This window comes from Caloenas nicobarica, chromosome 2, assembly GCF_036013445.1.
Source record: "Caloenas nicobarica isolate bCalNic1 chromosome 2, bCalNic1.hap1, whole genome shotgun sequence".
In the NCBI taxonomy this organism is placed as follows: Eukaryota; Metazoa; Chordata; class Aves; order Columbiformes; family Columbidae; genus Caloenas; species Caloenas nicobarica.
The window spans coordinates 49,511,192-49,530,081 of record NC_088246.1 but is presented as its reverse complement, the minus strand read 5'-3'; the positions used below and the strand labels follow the sequence as shown (position 1 = coordinate 49,530,081).

Genomic DNA, 18,890 nt, shown 5'->3' with positions numbered 1-18,890 from the left:
AAGTATGGATAACAATTTCAACTGCACACTACACAACACATGCCACAACTTTCTACAGTTCTAGCCAGCCTTGTCTGGTAATTTAAAACAAGGCTAAGACTCATAATTCCCATATTAGTATGCCAGGATAGGTACGACAAAATATACAGAGGTTAAATACCAGCTGCTTGTGCTTTGTCTTCATTAATTCATTGACCTGTGAATACTGATTAAAGGTGTATGCATGTATAGACTTTATTTATAGCATAAATGAATCAGAAAGTATAAAACGTGAAGATTGTTAAGATCAAAGTCTAAAATGATATTTTAAGTCTAAAATAAGACAGAGTCAAAAATTTATCAGATAGTTTTTGAAACACTAATATAGAAAAGGTATTAAGAATCTGTAGTTCTATAGTGGCTTCCAACAAAGTTGGTTTCATACAATGTAATAAATTAGTTTAATCTCCTAACAGTAAACTTCATTTGTTTGGGTTTTTTTTAACTATCAGTAAATGACAGAAGGTTCTCAAACACTAGAGTTTACTCTTTCAAAATCTCTCATTCTTCCATGTTTGTTGCTTTGGTAGCCTGGGCAAACTTACTCAAACACTAGAAAATTGCCTCAATTTGGTGATGAGAAAATATCTATTTAGATTCTAAAATTTATAACACTTCACACTGAGTAACATTTGAAAATAAATCTGCTTCATCCAAGAAGAAAGCTCCAATTCCACAGATTTTCTACAAATCAACAGCTTATTCAGAAAAAAAATATATTTATTCAGTGGAAATAAAAATTCTTAGCTGTAAAAGTAATCAAGCTAAAATTAAGTTAAATTTTCCTTTTACAAACCTGAACAATAAGGAATGAAGCAACTTGGACTGTAATCAAGCTTTTTCATGAATCGAATTTGCCCATTATCCTTCAGGCAAAAGAAGTTTCTCTCACCGAGCACAAAAACAGAAGAAACTGCCTGATTAAAGGAGACAACACATATATCCAGTGCTTGTTCTCCGATGTTTAAAACCCAATCCACCTTCAAAAGAAAACACATGCTTCAGAGATCAGTTGACAGCTGCATATTGAAGACAAAACTTATAGACAACACTTAGAACTCATCAAGTTAGACAAATATTGTTAACATAGATAGAAAAGCAAAATCAAGGTCTTTTTTTAAATGAAAAAACATTAGTTATCCTCTTATGTTGAAGGCAGTTGATGACTTTCCTTATTGTGAATAAAGCAGCAAAACCATCATCCACTTCTTTAAATAGTTGTGAATTGACGGCTACGCAGTTCACTTAAGTATATTTAAATTTTAAAATACACATCTCATTCAAAATGAAAACACTTTAACTGTTAAATCCAAGAACGGAGTATCAGAATCATTTAAATCTGCCTCTTTGCATGTCCTCAGATATTAAGGGCAAGGTTAGAGAGCAAAACGTGATAACTCATTCTACCAATAAGTGTAAATGGAAAAATAGACAACATTTTAGGTGTGTAAGCCAATACTCATGTTTTCAGTCACTAATGTACAGCCTTCAGTCAGAAGAATGTCTGTGTATATAACAGCTTGTCTACTTTTCCACCTACATACATTGATATAATAAGCAACTACGTAAAAATCCCACCATGCCTATATCCTTACATCTTTAAACAATACTACTGCTTATTGATACTTTTCACTGGTTTGTTATTTCAGCTCCTCTGAGAAATTTCAACTAATTCACATATGCAAAAATTGCTTGTGACTGCTTCCAAGCTGGTTAAACAGAAATTCAGAATTTCTGAAGTCAAAAACATCAACTGTCAGCACTTCTAATATGAACAGCATCAATCATTTTGCTTAAAGAAACAGAATGTGTTAGTAAACATACTGGTGTATCTGACATATGATGCTGTAAGTGGCACCTTAAAAGCCAAAGGGAAAAAAAAGCCAGGCTTATTACATTCATCTCCACATATGCTTCTCAGTTTAGATTTTTAAAAATGTATTTAATTTGCAGCATATCTGATGAGGCTTCCAAATTTCGTACTTAAAAACTATGTCTTCTCCTAATTCAAAATGTAGGATTCTGACTGACAGTTTGAAAAAGTTCTATGATTAGCCACTACAAGGAAAATGTTCTCCCTATATTTTATTGTTACATATGAAATATGCTGAATCTAGCATTTTATATAGTATATTTAGCAGACAACCAATTCTACTGCAAGACCACAGAGAATGAAAATCTCTTCTCCTGAATAGGAGACAGCTCAAAATTAAACAGCTTAGTCACAGGGACCTCCTAAAGACCATTGAATTCACAGGATTTTGACAAAAAGAGTCTAGGATACTGCCTAGTTATGGAAATATTTTTCACTGCTGAGTTTTCTCAAAATGGAAAGGATTCCCCAGGTAGCATGAGGTTAATTTTTTAAGTCCAACACAAAGTCACAAATGGACTGAAATTAAAAACATGAGCAATATTTCAGGTGTACCTATTAATCTATTTTACCACAGTTTAGATTCTATTACAAGACTGCCTTAGAAATCGGTATTTCCAGTATATGATTCTATTTTTTTTTTCCTCCCTTCTTAGAGTTTGAAGGTCCAACCATAAACAACTGAAGCCCAAACAAAACTTAGCAGAAATCTACTGGAGTCTTTCCATTGCCTTTAATGGCAATTGGATCAGGTCCTTTGTCAGCAGACAATGTTTCCATTCGTTACTTAGCATTGGTCTTTTTAACATGTATGCAATGCACCATACAGGTTATGTAAAATAAACAGGTTTTACCGCAAGTCTTTTTCCAGAACTAAGTTTTTGCTGTTCTGTTTCTTGTCTTTCATCAGCATCTGTTGCAAATGCCAACACTTGGTACCTGTTACAGGAGGTTTTAAAAAGTAAAAAAGTAAAATATATCTTTGTAGTTAATATCCTTACATTAAGTAAAAAATGAAATATAATTATCATATTATGAGTATACATACAGAGTAAAAGCACAGTCTAAAAGGATTGTTAGAAAGCCTACTGTAAGTCAACTATCACCGGCAAAGTTGAAATAATAAATATCACTGTAGGATAACAACTAAGTGTAAAGACGGAAATTAAAATAAACATTTCTGTTCAGATGTTATCTGATGTTAAAATAAATTCAACAGCTGAATATATTAGAGGATAGAAATCTACACCCCAAACAAGACAGATGCAAGAAACCAATATATTTTCAAATTGTGAAATTGGGATTATGATAAAACATAAACATTTTTGTTCTTATTAAACTTTAAGAAAACCTCCTAAACTACCCTGAAATACAATCTGCTATATCTAATAGTTATACTCTCAAGCATATCCATTAAGTAGCTTAAGTGGTTCCAATTCAAGAGATAACAGTAAAATGGCACCAGCAGCTGGCACATCTGCTTCAAATTTATTGGAAACAAGCAAAAGATGGGAGGTTTCTGGGTTTCTTTGCACGTCTTTTATTATTATTTTGTAACTGCCAACCAACCATACTAGGAAAAATTGGCAATGAAGACATTAGAAAAAGAGTTGTGGCCAGCAGGACTAGGGAAGTGATTGTTTCCCTGTACTCGGCACTGGTGAGGCCACACCTCGAATTCTGTGTTCAGTTTTGGGCCCCTCACTACAAGAAATTCATTGAGGTGCTGGAGAGAGCTCAGAGGAGGCAACAAAGCTGGTGAGGGTCTGGAGCAGCTGAGGGAACTGGGGCTGTTCAGCCTGGAGAAAAGGAGGCTGAGGGGAGACAATATTGCTGTCTACAACTACCTGAAAGGAGGTTGTAGCATGGAGGGTTTTGGTCTCTTCTCCCAAGTAGCAAGTGATAGGACAGGATGAAATGGCCTCAAGTTGCACCAGGGGAAGTTTAGATTGGATATTGGGAAAAATTTCTTCACAGAAAGAGTAGTCAGGCACTGGAACAGGCTGCCCAGGGAAGTGGTTGAGTCCACCATCCCTGGAAATGTTTAAAAGACGTGTAGATGAGGTGCTTCAGGACATGGTTTAGTGCTAGAGTTAGGTTAATGGTTGGACTCTATGATCTTGAGGGTCTCTTCCAAACAAAATTATTCTATGATTCTATGATCAGTCTTGGTTATCCATGAAGATTCATCAGCTCTCCTGAGCCCTTCTGCCCTTCAGGGCAGTCTCTCACAGGATCCCGCCTGTCAGTTCCTTGGACAAGCCCAAGTCTGTTCTCTTGAAACCTACTGTCTTTAGTCCACTGCTTATCTTCCTCCCTTCTCTCAGGATCTTAATCCATATCATCTCTTGGTCACTGCAGCCAATGTCTGTAACACTCAATGGCAGATGCTGACTACTACTTCTCCAAACATTTCTTTCTTCTTTCTGAGTTGCGGATTCAGCAAAACATCTTCCATAGCCAGGCTGTCTAGCACCTGTATCAAAAGGTTTTCCCTAATGCACCTCAGAAACCTTCAGTCTTGCTGAGGTCAATTATGTTTCCTTCCCAGCAGACACTAGTCCCCCACTGAGAACGAGGGCCTGCAATTGGGAAACTTCTTGTTTAAAAAAGGCTTCAGGGCAGATATCCACCACAACGTCTCCTTCCTCAGGCAACAGATGGATGCCTGAAAAACTCTCAACATGGCGGTTCCATAAGAGAGCACCATGTACTCAAGGTGCTCCTCCATGGGGAATACAAATTCCCCCCTTTGCCTGTCTCTTCTTCTTGAAGAGCCTACACTCATTCCACTTTTAAGGTGTCATGAAAGCATCATCCCCCTTTGTGCACTTGATCCTTATCCCCTATACCATCACTTACATGATGGATTTAGCACCTGTCTCTCAGCCTAGCAGTCAAGGAGGTTAACAAGCCTCCTCTGTTACTTTGTCAGGTGGATTCTCTCTCTCCCCACCAGCCCCCATTCCTTTGAGAGGATCCTATGATCACAAAAGCCAAAGCCCTGTTTCAAATATCTTCTGAAAATTGAACAGATTCATCAGACTAATAACTATCTGCATCAAAATGAAAATCCAGTTGAAACAACTGGAAGGAACATTCTGCTAAAGCAGCAGAGTGCAGACAACACAAAGCACAGATTAGACTGAAATGAAGCAGGGAAAAACCTGGCATTTGCAGGACAACATGATACACCTTGATAAGATAGTAAACTTAATACATATATACAAATAAAACAGGACCATAAAGTCCTCAGGTCACACAGTATGCTTTCTTCTATGACTGTAGAGAGACAGTAATCACTCAACAAAATACGACATTTTATTTTTCTTCTGTCCTGTAACCAGCTGTCACCTGCTTTGGGATGCAGTATTAGTAAAGGCAATAAAAACTAGACATGACTACTTCTAATTTGTTTACATACTAGATGATACTATCAAAATATGCTATAATTACTGAACAGCAACACATACTTGTAACTCTCAACCTGTTGACAAGAAGACACTGTAATGAAAGAATCTGTCCGAGAGCTGTAAGTCAAGGGACCTGGCAGAAGAAAACCAGGTAAAAAACGGCCAAAAGCGTAGCTTTCCTGTTCAAATAACATGAGCATCCCATCCATGGACTGTATGCATATCAAATCTCGACCTAAGGAAAGCAAAAGAAATAAGTACAAAGGAAACAAAGCAATGTTATTTATTTAGTTCCAATCCTAAAATTGTTAGTAAATTAAAACTGTACTCATAAGTAATCCTAACAAAAATAAGATTCATTTTAATTTACATAGGTGTTTACTATGAGAAGAACACTAAATATTCCAACCTCAGTAAAAGCTCACTTACTAAAAACAAACAAACTAGATTTTTGGAATATATTTCACAATATATTAACAGCAAAAAAAATAGCTAGATATTCCATTTCAAACCAAAATTCCCAAAAATATAACTACTAAGATTCAGTTTAAATAAATGTTTCGATACTCCCCAAATTATTCTGGTTCTTAAAACGCCTCTATACCTTACAAGCAGTCATGACAACTGTGGTTTAAAATAACCTATTATACTCTTTCAAGTCTGCTTAAACAACATAACAAAGTCCTGCAAATATGCATTGTTGTGGAAATAATACAATACAATGGTAATGTTTGCATTCACATTTTCTGCCTTCAAGGAAAGAAAAAACAAAACAGGCCCACTTAGCTTTACCAGGAAGACTAAATAAAAATCAAATAAAAAAATTCAGCTTGGAGTAAATTACTTCAAGCCTCCATTACTTAGGAGCCTCAACGCATGACTCGTCCTGCCTCAAGTACACCAATCTAAATCCAAGTCTCATTTGGAAGACTGCTGAGATCACAAGCTGATTATAGAGCTTGCATTTCATATGCAAAGGTAACAATTCAAATAAACAATATTTTGCATGCATTCAAAGAGAGGATGATAGAAGTATTTCTCCTGCATTCCGAGATTAGCCCCTATCTAGCAAACACTACATGAAATACTTGTAATTCAAAATGTCTATTCACTTCCATTACAATACTCCATTGTGTCTCAGGAATTATTCTATACACATGGTCGACCCAAACACATTGTCTGTTCACTAAGCTTCATCCTCAGTCCTTTAAGAACTGTTTTCTACCATAGGAGGGTGAAGAAAAACAAAAATAGACTAAAACTTCATTCTTACACTTAGATAAAGGTAGTAAAGGACAAAGAGATATTCAGTATCTGAAATAGCAACAAATGTAAAGTACAGTGCAAAACACTGTTCATGTCCACTGTGATTCTTCATAGAAACTTTACTTAAAAATAGACAGTAGTGTAATGGGTCGGCAATACTTCATGTTATTTGTCCTTGTGATTAAAACATACAACAAAAATTTAGCTTAGGATAAGAACAGGAGCCGGGGGGTGGGGTGGGGAATGAAAGGTTAGTAAGCAGCTGGGTCCTTTCAACTTGCTCTCCCTCACCAATTTTTCAGATTTTTCCCATTTTCTAAAAAACAAGTTCTCCCACCCTTCTTTCCAGATTCTCCATATAATTCACTGCATGTTCTATAAACCCCATTGCAAGTATCAACCATTTGATATGAAAGACATTTGAAAATGTAATTCATATTGTTCATTTGGTAGAGGCAAAGTCGAACTTTTCAGTCGCTAGTGAAACAGTTAAAATATTTCAATCCTTCACACCAACGATTACACAGATAGAACTGCAAAACAATTTCTACAGTGTAATTTCAGGAACACTGATGGCATTTCAAGCACATAATCACACCACCTGTTTCTTTCCATATGTTCTACATAGACCTTTCCTGAGAACCTTAAAGGTCATTCCTATTTAGTGGAGTTTTATTGGTTTTGTCAGTTTGAGAACTCCTAAAGTGCATACATTTTGAGGGATAACATTAATTGACAATAACAAACACTTAAATTTTGCTTTAACAAGGTAGTAATAGCATTTCCAATTGACAAATTAACAAATTAAAATATAGAAAATAATTTTATTCAACACTAGATAAATCCCTTGTTCCTTATTAAACTTGAGAGAAGTACTCCATTAATAAAGAATCCTTGGTGGTTTCAAAAAGAAACTCAGCTGAGAAACAAAGAAAACTCATCTTCCTGAGCTGAAAAGTGTCAGAATCTGTACTAATAAACTAACATGTTTTACAAAAGCAACTCAATGTGGAAATCATTAAAGCACTGTTCCAAAGTAGTCAGACTGAGATTTTGCCTGATACTGAAGTCCAACCAATATATCTTTGGATTTTTTTCTACTACTGCAAGTGAGAAAATTTAAATATATCATCTTTATAGCAGCTCATTAAACCAGTGACTGCTTGTCACTAGCAACTTCAATTTGATGATTTAAGTCTCAAAAGTTTAATCTATAACATTCTGAAGTTTGTACCACAACACTAGAAACTTGAAACATTTTAAATGTTTCCTCTTCTATGTGCAGATTAAAGTCATATATCCTTCCAGGAAACGTAAACTCTTTAACTCTGTTAACAGCAAAAGTCAACCAAGAAATGTTTCCTGTGACTAAATGCAATCATTTCTGAGAGAATTATGGGTTTGACATAGATCTCCAAAAGCATTTTTTAAACAGACCAATTGGTTTAGAGCTATGATTTTCCTAGGATTTTCGATGTAGACTTCTTAAATTATAAAGTGGGCTGTAGGGCTTCTGTTCAATCTTAGAATTTATTGTTTATAAAATTAGAAACATATTCTACAGTATACAAACACATCAGATATGCATATATAAGCACACATCCTAAGGGTGCATAACTAGTATACTTCCCCTGAAATTATTTGTATAAAGCAGCTTTATTAAGCCTTTAAGAATCATTCACCCTCCTTAAATATTCTTCACAGGACAGATTCCAGAATTGTTTGATTTATTCATAACTTGCAGCTGACATTCTGCACCTGAAATATGTGGCACTCAAGAGGTTACAGCAACTACTGATCACAGACAGAATGAAAATTTGGTTTGCTGCTTGTGCTGAGCCTCTGAAGCACTAGCCAAGAACACTGCTATGACTTTACTAACATACAATTCAAAAATTAATGAGACTGATCTATAAATGAGTACAGTATGTGTTTTGATTAAAAAAATAAAGCAAGATGCACATGTGAATTTGAAAGTTATTCAATATTAAGGTTCCTACAATTCTGAATGTCCTGCTTTTCATCATTAACAGTTGACACTATCAACTATTATTAGTGAAAATTAAAAAGAAAAATAATTTATTCATTAAAAAATTGTAGCAACCGTATAAGTTCAAAGAGTATCACTTAAAAGCACGCTAAGGTTGCGAGTAGACAAATGAGCGAAACCAATCTAATGCTTTGCTACTGCTGGCAGAAGTAGGCCTGCTCACCTCCTTTCCTCTTGGCCTCCAGCTCCCCTTGCTCAGGTCACATAGTTCCTTCCCACTTCCAAGCCAGATCTGGTACTTATCTGATGGCTGTTAAACTGATAGTTGGACACCATCCCAAATTTGTAATTTTTAAAAAAAGTTTAAAACCAGTGAATCATCACCTCACATAAATAACTCCAGACAAGCTTAGCAATGGCCAGGGGTTACCTGGAAAGTATCAAGTGCGACATGGCTCTGGGGTGATGGTTAAGGGCATGATGGCCCAGGTGGTTTTCCTCCTTGATCCTGCTGAGGAAGGGGAAGGGTATGAGGAAGACTAGATGTACCCCATGGGTCAACAATAGGTTGCACAGCAGGTATCCACAGCAGACCTTTGTTTTATGACTATCCTCTTTGAGGATTGACAGCTGTTTGGAAGAGACAGGATCCTCTGACTAAATCCAGAAAAAGTATCTTTGCCAATAGGCTTGACAGCTCATTAAGAGCACTTTAAACTAGGAATGACAGAGGAGGCAGAGATTTTACAACAATCCAGTGAGGGAGTGGTAGATGAGGTAAGCAAGCAAAAGGCTCCAGGATTATGTGAACCAAAGGGACATGGTAATCAACAAAACAGGGCTGAAATGGAATTACCTCAAGCACAGGAATCCAAGTAAGGAAGTGCCCATAGAACAGCAGTCTTACAGAGAAAGCTCTTATGACCTTTTTGAGTGCCTCTCTGAAATGTCTTCACAGTTATGTATTAACACATACTAGCGGAAAAACAGGAGGAACTGGAAGTCTGTGCGAAGTCATAGGGCTATGACCTCATTGGGATCACAGAGACATAGTGGGCTAACCCACATGACCAGAGTGCTAAGATGGATGCATCCAGGCCCTTTAGGAAGGACATGCTAGGATGATGATGGGGAGTTGCTCTTTTTAGCAAAAGATCACCTAAAATGCACAGGGACAGGTGATGAATCAGTCAGAAGCTGCTTCATGAGGATCAGGATTATTGGGCAGACCAATACAACAGTGTGTCATAGGCCACATGATCAGAAAGACACCGATGAGGCACTCTTCAGACAACTGGCAGAAGCCTCATATTTGGTGGCTCTGGTTCTCATGGGGGACTTGAACTAGCCACATATCTGTAAGAAGGACAACAGCAGGACACAAGAAATCTAGGAGGTTTCTGTAACACGTTGACAAAAACTTCCCAGCTCAGGTGGCTGATGAGCCAAACAGGAGAGGTGCTCTGCTGGATGCGATACTTACCAGCAAGAAAGGATGTGAAGGTTAGGGTACAGCCTTGGCTACAGTGACTATGAAAGGGTGAGGAGGATGATCAAGATAAGGTCAGGAACATAAGGGGAATGAGCAGGGCATAAAACAGGATCACAGCCCTAGACTTCAGGAGAGCAGACTTCAGTGTTCTCAGGGATCTACCTATAAGTTTCTAACAGGATACGGCCCTGGAGAGAAAAGGGGTCCAATAAAGCTGGTTGAATATTCAAGGATTACCTCCAAGTTCAAGAACAGTCTATCCCAAGATGCAGAGAGTCAAGCAACGGCAGGCAGCAAGACACCTACGAGGATAAACAAGGAGCTCCTGACTACACTGACATAAAAATAAAGTGTAAGAGAGGTAGAAGCAGGGGCAGGTTACCTAGGAGGAATATACAGATACCGTATAATCATTCAGGGATGGTCTTTGGAAAGCTATAGCCGAGCTGAATTGAATCTGGCAAGGGATACAAAGGGCAACAAAAAAGTATTCCACAAAGTATTGTATTCCAAATGAAGTAAATACAAAAAGCATTCCAAATGAAGACTAGGAAAGATGTGAGACTGCTGCTCAATGGAGCAGGGGCCATAGTGACAAAGGGCATAGAAAAGTGAAGAAGATCAATGCTTTCTTTGCTTCCATCTTTACTAGTAAGACTGGTCCTGAGGAATCCCAGGTCCCTGCAACCAAAGAGAAAGTCTGAGCAAAGGTATTACCATCAGTGGAAGATGTTCTGGTTAGGGAATATTTAAACAAAATAAACTTAAGTTCATAGGGCTTGATGTGATGCATCAACAAGTGCTGAGGTAGCTGGCTGATGTCACTGCAATGCCACTCAATTATCTTTGAATGGCCATAGCAATCAGAAGAGGAGCCTAAAGACTAGAAGAAAGCAATTGTCACTATCTTCAAGAAGGACAAGTAGGACAATCCAGGGAATAGGCAAGTCAACCTCAACTCAGACCCTGGGAAGGTAATGGAGCAACTAATGCTTGTAGAAACTATTTCCAGACACCTGAAGGACAAGAAGTTAATCAGGAGTAGTTAACATGGATCTACAAAGGTGAAATCACACCTAACAAACCTAACTTCCTTCTACAAAGAGGTGACTAGCTTTGTGGATGACAGATCAGTGGATGCCATTTATCTTGACTTTAGGTGCTGTCTCCCGTAGCATCCCCATATATACACTGATGAAGTCCAGGCTACGTAAGTGGACAATGAGGCTGACTGAAGACCGGTTAAACTGCCAGGCTCAGAAGGTGCTCTGCCGTTCAGAACAACCTCAGCAGGCTGGAGAAGTAGGCAGACAGTCATGAAGTTCAAAATGAAATGCAAAGTCCTGCCCCAGGAAGGAATAACTTCAGGCATCAGTACACACTGTAGGCCAACCAGCTGGAAAACGGCTCTGCAGAGAGAGACCTGGATTCTCTTGGACAAATTATACCATGAGCCAGCAAAGGTGGTCAACAGTACCCCAGGATGCATTAGGAAGAGTGTTACTAGGAAGCTGAAGAAAACAATCCTTCCCCTCCACTCAGCATTGGTAAAGCCAACTGGGTCTACATCCGGGCTTCCCAGCACAAAAGATACTAGGGACATACCGCAGCAAGTCCAGCAAAGGGCCACAAAGATTATTAAGAAATTGGTGCATCTTTCAGATGAAGAGAAGCTAGAGAGCTGGGGCCGTTCAGCTTTCAGAAGAGATGGCTCAAGGAGAATCTCATCAATGTGCATAAATACCTAATGGGAGAGAAAGAAAAAGAGGGCAACGGACTCTTCTCTGTGGCTCCTAGTTACAGGATGAGTCAACACGAACAAACTGTACCCTATGAAATATATATATATATATATATATTTTTTTTTTCCCCCCTGTGAAGGTCATCAAACACTGTGTTCTTCCATAGACATCTTGAAAACACAATTGAACAGAACCCTGGGCAACTTCTAGCTGAACCTGCTTGGGAAGTGGGATTGGACTAAAAAGATGTCAAGAGAAGAATCATTAAAATAAGGCATTCAAAAAAGGCATTCTAACTTTCACCTCTCATCTACTCCAAGGCAAGGCATTCTAACTTTCACCTCTCATCTACTCCAAGGCACTATGATAGATACCACTTCCTCTAGGTTGTGAAATTTCACAGGATTTAGTCCTATCACATACCCCTAATCAGCAAACAGTGGAAATCTTTAATGAAAATTGAGATGTTTTGCACTGGTATGCTATCAATATTTAGGATACCCAGCTTCCACTTCCCAACAGTTGCTGACATTTTATCACACTGTTGATACAGTCTAGAAAAAGCATGAGTTAGCCAGCTGTACAAAACTATGAGTAACCAGTAGAAGTACGGTGAGAAACTTGTACAAACACTGGTAACTAGTAAAAGGTGCGAGCCCACTGGTTGCCACCACAGTTGCTTAGGTACAGTTATTTTAAAGTATAGTTATTGGCTACTAGAAATAACTAGTGGCATTTTTATTTGTCTTGCAAGAAAATAGTGTTTCATGATTCGTGTGTCCATGTGACCATGGTTATTCTACATGTTACCTCAAAATCACATATGTTCACATTCAGCATTCAAAGGCATACTGAAAACCCTCTCAACATTTTTACATTAGCTAACTTTTCAGTTCTACTTCTATTTTTCCCCTTATCAAGAATACAACCCTGTAAGTCTGGGTATAGAGAATCTTCAATTCTCTTTCCACAGTGTCCTATGAATTTTCCTACCATCAGCAGTGTGCTACAGAAGAAACCTGCAGCTGACTGCCCTATTTTCCTTAATTTTCAATGTCTGGCTTCAATAGAACTCCTTGGTACCTGAAACCTGAAGACAAAAAGATTACAGGCATCTTGGAAAAGTTTTTTTAAAGGCACAATAGTAGAACACATTTGTCTTTTGTTTATTAAGACTATTTATTTTTCATTTTTTTCTTCCTTAGATAGATACAGATAAAACTGGGGGGGGATGAAGAGGGGGAGGACACGGGATGAACTGTGCATAAAATAATTTAAGTCACAGAAAAATGTAACAGTAGTTTAAATTTTTGCCATGTTGCTATTCTACTGTTTTGAAAATTTCTAAATATTGCTTGATATATCATAAGATTAAAAGTAAGAGACATTTAATTGTAAAGTGAATGCCCTTACTAACATAGAAATCTTACATATTTTGTAATAGAATTAAATGTCAGGACCTTCTGGTTATACTGACGGTAGTAAGAAAGCTACCTTTTAGACACCTTCAGGGTTTAACGTTGTCTAAAACATATAATTTAGTTGTTAGTTCTATTCTTCTGATGACATTTAAAGATAAACACTACAGCAGATATAATCAAAATGCAGTGGTAATCTAGTATATATATTACAATTCAACTGACAGAAAAAAATAAAGATCAGCAGAAGTGTTGAGGTGTTGCTGCTTAAGAAACAAGTAGTAAAAGTTTCTCCTCTCATGTGTGAATATCAATTTTATTCTTACCAATTTCATTACATCATGAAAATGATTAATGGAAAAACTACAGCACCTTCTTCAATATATATGAAGCTACCTGTCATATCAGACATGGAAGCATTAACCTTTAACATGCATAATCCCCAATCGCACACAAATATAATTGTTAAAATATCTCCTGTTTTAACAGTAGTGATATGATTGAATATGACATGAGATAATATGACAAGTTCTTTAGAGCACTCCAATGATTTCCAAGCACACTGCAGTACTGAACGATACTGTCTGAAGAAACAAATACGTGGCACCTAAGACTGAATCAGTAATGGCTTTTTATGCCTTTAAGAGCACAGCATCACTTCTTAATATACCTACCACTTCATATTTGTGTTGTTCGTACTCACTAATTTTCAAATTTGTATTTTAACTAGCTTGTACTAGTGGCTCAAACTGCAATTATCCAAACTATTACATGTAAAGCATCATTAAAGAAAATTAAAATTTGTATGAACTCTTATTTCCCAGCTTTTTATAGGTCAACTTATTTCCTTTGGCCATTTGTTTTTAATGTGTAGCTAGTGAATGGAGTTTTTATGTTTCACTTTAAGAAATGCAGTCTTCCAAAAACTCAGCCAGAAATGTCCATTTCAAAAAAGCTTATTGCAGCCAGTTGGCTTTGCCAGTGACATATTTATAAAGTGAAAATATAACCCATAGTGTTTTCTGCAGATCAGATGGAATCACTTAGTGTACTCTACATAGTTTCAGCAGTTTATGTCTCAAGAGGAATGTCGCTCAGCCAAAAAGTGTTACTTTTAAGCACAAGTCCAGCTACTGTTGTTTTGTAGTTTTGTTATTCTAGCATGAGATGAATACATTTGTCACACTTTTAAACCACAACGTATTTTTAGAGCTAATGCAAAGCCAAAATGAGAGGCAGGTGGTAGAACTTTGAAATAAGCTTCTAATTAAATCTATTTCGGAGCTCGCGATTTTTGCATGTTAATGATTTCCTCCACTCCAAGCCTCCCTTCTGGCACCAAATCATTTTCATAAAAAGTACATTATGTAATCACAAGGCCTGAGCACCATGTGAAATCGGGCAGTGAAAACTACAGTATCAAATGGGATAAATTAGAAATCAGAAAAAGCTTCATGAAGTTACAGATTTTGGGAGATGTCAGCAGAGATAACTTTACTGCCTTTAATGGTAATCAAAAGCTTCAGTCAGAAACCTCCTGTGGAAGGAAGGGTCAATGAAATAAAAGATAAATTGGCACTTGTGTGACACCCGGCAACCTAAGAGCCATTCAATGATACATGGGAAATGTCTTCCTAATGATGATAAAAATTAAATCCAAAGCACATTGACCAGTGAAGCAATGCACACAAACTGTATTCCCACACACTGCAATAGGAATTACTGTCCTGACTTGGAACAAGCGAATATGTTTTCCTTTTCCTTCATCATTGAAATTTGTCCCCAAAAATTTCTCCCAGCACAGAGAAAGAAGTCTCCTCCAGTTCAAACCCATTTTGGAGAATTCAACTTGCCGCTGTGTGTAGCTCCTGAATCAAAACAGATCTGCATCAACTGTGAGAAAAGCACTTCAGGAATCGCTTCTGACTAACGGAAAAGCCATTTGAAAATATGTCAGGCAGTTCTTAAAACAACGTATGCCTAGCAAAAGGCAAGTCTTAGGTTACTTCCCTAAGCCAAAGCAGGAAGCACATGTCAGCATACATTCAGAATGAACTCTAAATTGACGAGCTTGGTGGTCTGGTGGCTGCTCATTGCATTACTACAGAAGGGATCAAAGTTCAGGACTTCAGCTGCAGCCATTCATTCTAGGCCAGAGGACCTGACAGCACCACCAAGGCAGTGCAATACCCTGAACACACGTAAAGAGGAAAAGGAAAAATGCCCTGCATCACTCAATGTTAATGCATGTACCCACCCCAAACGATGCACAAAGTGTACATGTGTTCCAGCTGAGACTGATGAAATGCTTTACTGCTGGAACTGAAAAGTCACTCCAACAGGAAGGAAATAAAAATAGAGAAGTGGATAAGAGTTTAAGAGAAATCAAGGGAAGTGTTTAAGGAAAACACCAAATCCTTATTCTACTGATGTTAACTTTAATTATTTTCTAATCCTTTCCATGCATTAAAGTATCACAGTAAAACATGTTCATAAGATCCAGCACAAGATATGCCCTCTCTGCAACAGCCCACTCTGTGAGAAGCCTCCATGGTCAATACACAGTAAAGCATGCAGCCAGAGCTGCCATGAGAAAAAGAATCTTTTTGCTTCTCACCGCCATCATACTGTGTTCTCTCTACCTAACCTCTTGCAGATTTCTGCCTGTCATAAAATATAAGGAGGATTTTAGATGGAAAGAGAATCTTGAAACTCATTATTAAAGTATATCCAAAGATTACACAGAATCACAGAAAGTTAGGGATTGGAAAGGACCTCAAAAGATCATCTAGTCCAATCCCCCTGCCAGAGAAGGAACACCTAGGTGAGGTTACACAGGAAGGCGTCCAGGCGGGTTTTGAATGTCTCCAGAGAAGGAGAATCCACAACCTCCCTGGGCAGCCTGTTCCAGTGTTCCGTCACCCTCACTGAGAAGAAGTTTCTTCTCAAATTTAAGTGGAACCTCTTGTGTTCCAGCTTGAACCCATTACCCCTTGTCTTACTGTTGGTTGTCACCGAGAAGAGCCTGGCTCCATCCTCATGACACCCACCCTTTATATATTTATAAACATTGATGAGGTCACCCCTCAGTCTCCTCTTCTCCAAGCTAAAGAGACCCAGCTCCCTCAGCCTTTCCTCATAAGGGAGATGCTCCACTCCCTTCATCATCTTTGTGGCCCTGCGCTGGACTCTCTCCAGCAGTTCCCTGTCCTTCTTGAACTGAGGGGCCCAGAACTGGACACAATATTCCAGATGAGGTCTCACCAGGGCAGAGTAGAGGGGAAGGAGAACCTCTCTCGACCTACTAACCACCCCCCTTCTAATACACCCCAGGATGCCATTGGCCTTCTTGGCCACAAGGGCACAGTGCTGGCTCATGGTCATCCTGCTGTCCAGCAGTACCCCCAGGGCCCTTTCCCCTACACTGCTCTCTAATAGGTCATTCCCCAACCTGTACTGGAACCTGGGGTTGTTCCTGCCCAGATGCAAGACTCTACATTTTCCCTTGTTATATTTCATTAAATTTTTCCCCGCCTAACTCTCTAGCCTATCCAGATCTCACTGGATGGCAGCACAGCCCTCTGCCGTGTCAGCCACTCCTCCCAGCTTGATGTCATCAGCAAACTTGCTGATAGTACACTCAATTCCCTCATCCAAGTCATTGATGAATATATTGAACAGTATTGGTCCCAGAACTGACCCTTGAGGCACTCCACTAGATACAGGCCTCCAACCAGACTCTGCCCCATTGACCACGACACTCTGGCTTCTCTCCTTCAGCCAGTTTGCAGTCCACCTCACTACCCGATCATCCAGTCCACACTTCCTCAGTTTTGCCGTGAGGATGCTGTGGGAGACGGTGTCAAATGCTTTACTGAAGTCAAGGTAGACCACATCCACTGCTCTGCCATCGTCAATCCACCTTGTTACGTCTTCATAAAAGGCTATGAGGTTGGTCAAACACGACTTCCCCTTGGTGAAGCCATGTTGACTGCCCCTGATGACCCTCTTATCCTTGATATGTCTTAAGATGGCACCAAGGATAAGGTGTTCCATCACTTTCCCAGGGATGGAGGTGAGGCTGACCGGTCTATAGTTGCCCGGGTCCTCCTTCTTGCCCTTTTTGAAGACCGGAGTGACACTTGCTTTCCTCCAGTCCTCAGGCACCTCTCCCGTTTCCCAAGACTTGGCAAAGATGACGGAGAGCGGTCTAGCAATGACTTCAGCCAGCTCCCTCAGCACCCGCGGGTGCATCCCATCTGGACCCATGGATTTATGGGTGTCCAGATTGCTTAACTGGTCCCTAACCCAGTCCTCATCAACTAAGGCAAACTCCTCCATTGCCCTGCCTTCCTCTGGGGCCTCAGGGGTACGGAGCTCCTCAGGACAGCCTCCAGCAGAGTAGACAGAGACAAAGAAGGCATTCAGTAATTCTGCCTTCTCTGTATCTTCTGTCACCAGGGCACCCACCCCGTTCATCAGTGGGCCTACGTTGCCTCTGGTGTTAGTTTTATCTGCCATGTATTTGAAGAAGCTCTTTCTGTTGTCCTTGACCCCTCTTGCCAGGTTTAACTCTAAGGAGGCCTTAGCTTTCCTAGTCCCCTCCCTACATCCTCTGACAACAGCCTTAATTAATCAGTCCTCACACACACAACCAAACATTTAGAGACCTGTGATATCACAGAATGTTAGGGATTGGAAGGGACCTCAAAAGATCATCTAGTCCAATCCCCCCGCTGGAGCAGGCACACCTAGATAAGGTTACGCAGGAATGTGTCCAGGTGGGTTTTGAATGTCTCCACAGAATAAGACTCCACAGCCTCCCTGGGCAGCCTGTTCCAGTGCTCTGTCACCCTCACTGGGAAGAAGTCTCTTCTCATATTTAAGTGGAACCTCCTATGTTCAAGTTTGTACCCATTTCCTCTTGTCTTATCATTGGTTGTCACCAAGAAGAGCCTGGCTCCATCCTTGTGACACTCACCCTTCATATATTTATAAACATTAATGAGGTCTCCCCTCAGTCTCCTCTCCTCCAAGCTAAAGAGACCCAGCTTCCTCAGCCTTTCCTTGTAAGGGAGATGCTCCACTCCTTTAATCATTTTCGTTGCCCTGCGCTGGACTCTCTCAAGCAGTTCCCTGTCCTTGAACTGAGGGGCCCAGAACTGGACACAATATTCCAGATGCGGTCCTGCCAGGGCAGAGTAGAAAAGGAAGAGTACTATTCAATATATTCATCAATGACTTGGATGAGGGAATACAGTGCACTGACAGAAAGTTTGCTGATGACACCAAACTGGGAGGAGTGGCTGACACGGCAGAGGGCTGTGCTGCCATCCAGTGAGACCTGGACAGGCTGGAGAGTTGGGTGGGGAAAAATTTAATGAAATATAACAAGGGAAAGTGTAGAGTCTTACATCTGGGCAAGAACAACCTCAGATTCCAGTATAAGTTGGGGAACAACCTGTTGGAGAACAGTGTAGGGGAAAGGGACACCTGGGGGTCCTGGTGGACAGCAGGATGACCATGAGCCAGCACTGTGCCCTTGCAGCCAAGAAGGCCAATAGCATCCTGGGGTGTATTAGAAGCAGGGTGGTTAGTAGATCGAGATATACTCCTTTATTCTTCATCTGATTCTTACCACAGAAGATGACATATTT

General features: G+C 39.4%; 1 protein-coding gene across 1 annotated transcript in view; it reads right to left on the bottom strand.

Annotated features, from left to right (window-relative positions):
- BBS9 (Bardet-Biedl syndrome 9) overlaps nt 1-18,890 on the bottom strand; it is a 303,101-nt gene that overhangs the window by 259,547 nt on the left and 24,664 nt on the right. The window contains exons 6-8 of the mRNA XM_065630323.1: nt 5,386-5,560; nt 2,767-2,851; nt 836-1,019 (exon numbers count right to left, since the gene is read on the bottom strand). Coding sequence (XP_065486395.1) covers nt 836-1,019; nt 2,767-2,851; nt 5,386-5,560 — 444 coding nt within the window. The remainder of the gene's footprint in view (nt 1-835; nt 1,020-2,766; nt 2,852-5,385; nt 5,561-18,890) is intronic.